Source organism: Atta colombica, unplaced genomic scaffold, assembly GCF_001594045.1.
Source record: "Atta colombica isolate Treedump-2 unplaced genomic scaffold, Acol1.0 scaffold200, whole genome shotgun sequence".
NCBI classification, from domain to species: Eukaryota; Metazoa; Arthropoda; class Insecta; order Hymenoptera; family Formicidae; genus Atta; species Atta colombica.
In genome coordinates, this window is record NW_017259295.1 from 307,094 (window position 1) to 311,328 (window position 4,235).

General features: G+C 27.5%; 1 protein-coding gene across 1 annotated transcript in view; it reads left to right on the plus strand.

The window, feature by feature from the left end:
- The window catches only part of LOC108687125 (protein phosphatase 1 regulatory subunit 15A), a 2,939-nt gene extending 2,315 nt beyond the window's left edge, over nucleotides 1-624 (plus strand). The window contains exon 3 of the mRNA XM_018192739.1: nucleotides 341-624. Coding sequence (XP_018048228.1) covers nucleotides 341-550 — 210 coding nt within the window. The 3' untranslated portion in view covers nucleotides 551-624. The remainder of the gene's footprint in view (nucleotides 1-340) is intronic.
- The last annotated feature ends 3,611 nt before the right edge of the window (nucleotides 625-4,235 follow it).

A 4,235-nucleotide genomic window follows, 5' to 3' on the forward strand; every position in this document is an offset into this window, starting at 1 on the left:
AAGATTTTTATAAATTGTAACAATATATATTTTTTTGCACAGACAATGTGCTTGGCTTATTTAGCCCTTATACGAATTTTATAATATATTAACATTGATATAAAATGTTTTTATACATAATTTTAAAAATATTTTGCGAGTTTATTTTAATTTTTCGTTATAAAAATTACAAAATGACAGAACTTTTTTACTCAGTTTAATCTGCTTTACCTGCACTACTTTGTCAATACTCATCCGGATATCTTGTGTACATATATATACAAGACACTACCGTGTCTCTAGAAAAATCTGCATATGTTAGAGGAGAATATCCTCTTCGAGATTCGAAATTCTGTTTCAGGTGAGCTTCGACCCAACTCCAGTCGTACATGTCATGGTGACGTGGAATTATGCATACCGTGCAGCTCGAAGAGGTCCTTGGGAAGAAATAGCACGGGACAACGAAAGATTTAGAGGACGTATAAAGTCTATTGCAATTGTTCTTGATCCAATTTTGAAAAGCAAACATCGCTCGCAAGTTTGGCAGGAACGATTCGCTTTTCCGGAATAATTTTAGCCCAATTTATAATTAATATTTTTTTAAATATATGAGAGATGGCGGAATTAGTACAAATAAAATTTTCTCTTAGCTAAATTATACATGATGTGTAATACAACTTGTTATCAGAATTTTTATTGATCAAAATATTGCTGTCGGAAATACTTTTCTCTCTCTCTCTCTCTTTTTTATTAAAAAAAGAAAAACGAAGGATAAATCAACATCCTGATTTAAAAGAATTTAATAGGAAAATAAAACTGAATAGGAAAATAATAAACTTTATCATTTTAATAAATCGCGTTATTTGAGATGCTACTTGCATTTTATGTAAAAAAAATACAATAATTTTAAAAAACATTGAAATGCATGTAAATATTAATCTAAAGTCTTTTGTGTACGTAGAATCTTGAAGGAAGCACATGTATATTTCTATTATGAAAAAATGAGTGTTTTTTATGTTATAACGCTTTTTTATATTATACAACGCTTTTTAAACGCTAAAGAAATATGTATAATCATCTTTTGGGAAATTTTTTCTTAGCATATAACTGAAATCTCAGGGTGTTCTTTCCCATGAAAAAACCAAAAGAAAAAAAATTTTCCTGGAATTTTCAAAGGATTTTATTTTGGTATTTAGAGGGAAATTTTTCGAAATTTAAATTTTATCTTTTTCTAATAAAAAATTCTTTAATCTTTTTTTATCATCAAGCTTTAATACTTATATTTTTTCCAAAAAGATTTTTTTCAATCCGTCTTATAAAGAGAGAAAATTAAAAAATGAGTTAGTATCCTAATTTAAATTAGAATTCAAGTTTTTAATAGATCACGTGAAAAAATATCTTAGCTGAAAGATGATTGAACATTTCTAGTCGTCTTATCGTTCAAAGGAAATCATTGTATAGTATGGCACAAAGTAACTCGAAAGTATCAAATGTATGCTTTACATCTATTTTTCATTAGCTTTATCAACTTTAATGAAATGAAATGATTGTGTTGTTTGATACTGAGGAAAATTTTTGGAACTTTTAAATTTAAACTATCTTTTTTTGTCATATCGTTTCTTCGATTAGTTTATAATTAAAATGTGATTTGGTACGTATTGTTTTCTAATAGTTAATTTAAAATATTAATATTATATTAATTATTTATGTAAACATTAATATTATGTCTCGCCTTTTGTAATGACAGTTTCCTTCTCATAAATATTTTATTGTTTTCTCATATATATTTATAAGCTATTCTGTATCGTCTCGTAATATTATTTTCAGATGCATCGATTTCATTTTTCCCGCCGATTGTCTACGCAGTTATCCACACATTCAGTAATTACTTGCACTGAGAAATTTCTCATGATAACGTAACAATAGGAAAATGATAGGACTAAAACTGTGTCAAGGGCAACAAATTACGTGACTCATGCTTACCGCGAGCTTCATGCTTACATGCTTTGATCACTAAAATTAAAATTTTTGATTAAAGCATTCATTGCCTTCGATATTAAAAAATCAATAAATTCTCGAGTAAATATAAATATCATTGAAGAGATTGCACAATCTAAAATTCTAAAAATTTAAAAAAAGTTTAAAAATATAAAATTCCTAGAGAATTGCATTTCTTAAAATTTAATTTAATAATTTAAATTGAAAATCTAAATTTCTGAAAATCCGGCAAAGTTAGGATATTAAATACGAGATGAAGTAAATCATAACTTGGAGCTTTAATATTACAGCAATTAAAACTTGATTATATCTTTCTTTTATTTATATTGTGAGAGCGGGAATTATGATATATAATTTTAATCAACGATAAGATATTATTAAATATAAAAAGGAGTTCGAAGGGTCAAGTTGCAGCAGATGAGCAGAAAGTGAACAGGAAGAGGATGAGCATGGCTTTAATTGACTGGGCCGGATAGATGACAGGTCCTCATCACGAGCTGTTGCAACGAGCGCGTTATGCGCCGTTGCATTGACCTAGCACGTTTACACGTTGTGAAAAAACGGCGAAGCGCATCGTAAATCCTATTCTCAATCTCTATTATGGAAATTTCCATCGTGGCTCAATTTCCACAATATAATCCGTCTGATATTTGTATATACGAGTCTCTTTTGGAAGCCAAATTAGTCAACTTTTTTTTTTATAAATCTCGATTTCGATAATTTACCGAGTTTGACTTCATCAATTTCTTCTGCTCTTTCATAGAATTGATCGGTTTGACTGTTAAAAAGTTCATATGATGCAAATCAATTATCAGTTTAATCTTATGGTTATATAATATCCTACAAGTAATTAATGGCCTTTTGAAACATGAAAATTTAAAGTGAAAATTAACACTAAGATCATTTTGATAAATTCTTAATTAACTGAATAAATGGTTGTGCGTACGACAGAAATGTTTATTATTATTATTATTTTCAATAATTCTCGCAATCTTTATTATATCTAAAAAATTTTCTAAAAAAATATTTCAGCTATTTTATGAATAAAAAAATGAAAGTATAATGCAACTATTGGGAAAACAAGTAGTATCTAGATTTTTTTTATGTATATTTTTACATTATGACACTGAAAAAAAATATAGTCAATTTTAAGAAATATTTAGTTGAATACTGCCAATTAAATATTTATTAAATATAAAGATATATTTATTTGATACAAGAATGTTAATTTGATTTAACAATCTTTTTTTGCTGAACAAATATTTATAATTTAAATATTTATAATTTAAAAAATATAGTCAATTTTAATAAATATTTAGTTCAATACTGCCAACTAAATATTTACTCTCAGTATTGAACTAAATATTAAATTTATTAAAATTTATTAAAATTGACTATATTTTTTTCTCAGTGGACTGAATTCCGTAATATATTTGACTTATTAATTAACGTATTAATTGACATATTAATTACTCAAGAAAACATTAATTACTCAAGAAGCAAATAAAGATAAATACTTTATTTGAGGTATAAATTCGATTTCAGTGTTCTTTTGTTCTCAGTTTATCACTTTGTTATTGTTGATATGTAAATTGAATTAACGTTAACTTGTTAATTCAATTTTTTACTAATCATTAATATACTATAACGATTAATGCGCATTTTAGAACGTACAATGCACAGCAAAAATTGAGATTAAAATTGAAAATTGTTGTCAGTTTATCGTGCGTTGCATAGGCAGCATCTTCACTTGCACTTTCACGTGGAAAGTTTCAAAAGTTCACTGCCACTTTCTCGCCTATCCTCCACAAATAACCATTTACCATATTCAGTCTTACTGTAGTTTCTCCTCGATACTACAAGTAATAACAAATTGATATCCGATTCTAAGTAAGCGATGTAAGTATTCAAAATATTTAGAATGAAGAAATTTGGATGTAAAATTACTTTTTTATCTGTCTCGATACAAGTAGCACAGTCAAAAATATGCTTACGTTACTGTGTATCAATAGCCGAATTTATCAATAGATGTGTTTCTGGTAACGAAGACTTAATCTATCATTCGGTGTCAAGGCTCTTTCAGATTCGTCATACATAGAGAACGCGCTTAACAGATCCTTGTTTTTTTATTCTTTTTTTCTTTGTTACATGGCACTTCTCTCCATGGATTATTCCATACAATCTGCTTTCACCTTTTCACGCTGGAACCAACATGATTACATGCGAGAGTATGACTGCGATATATCTGTATATATATA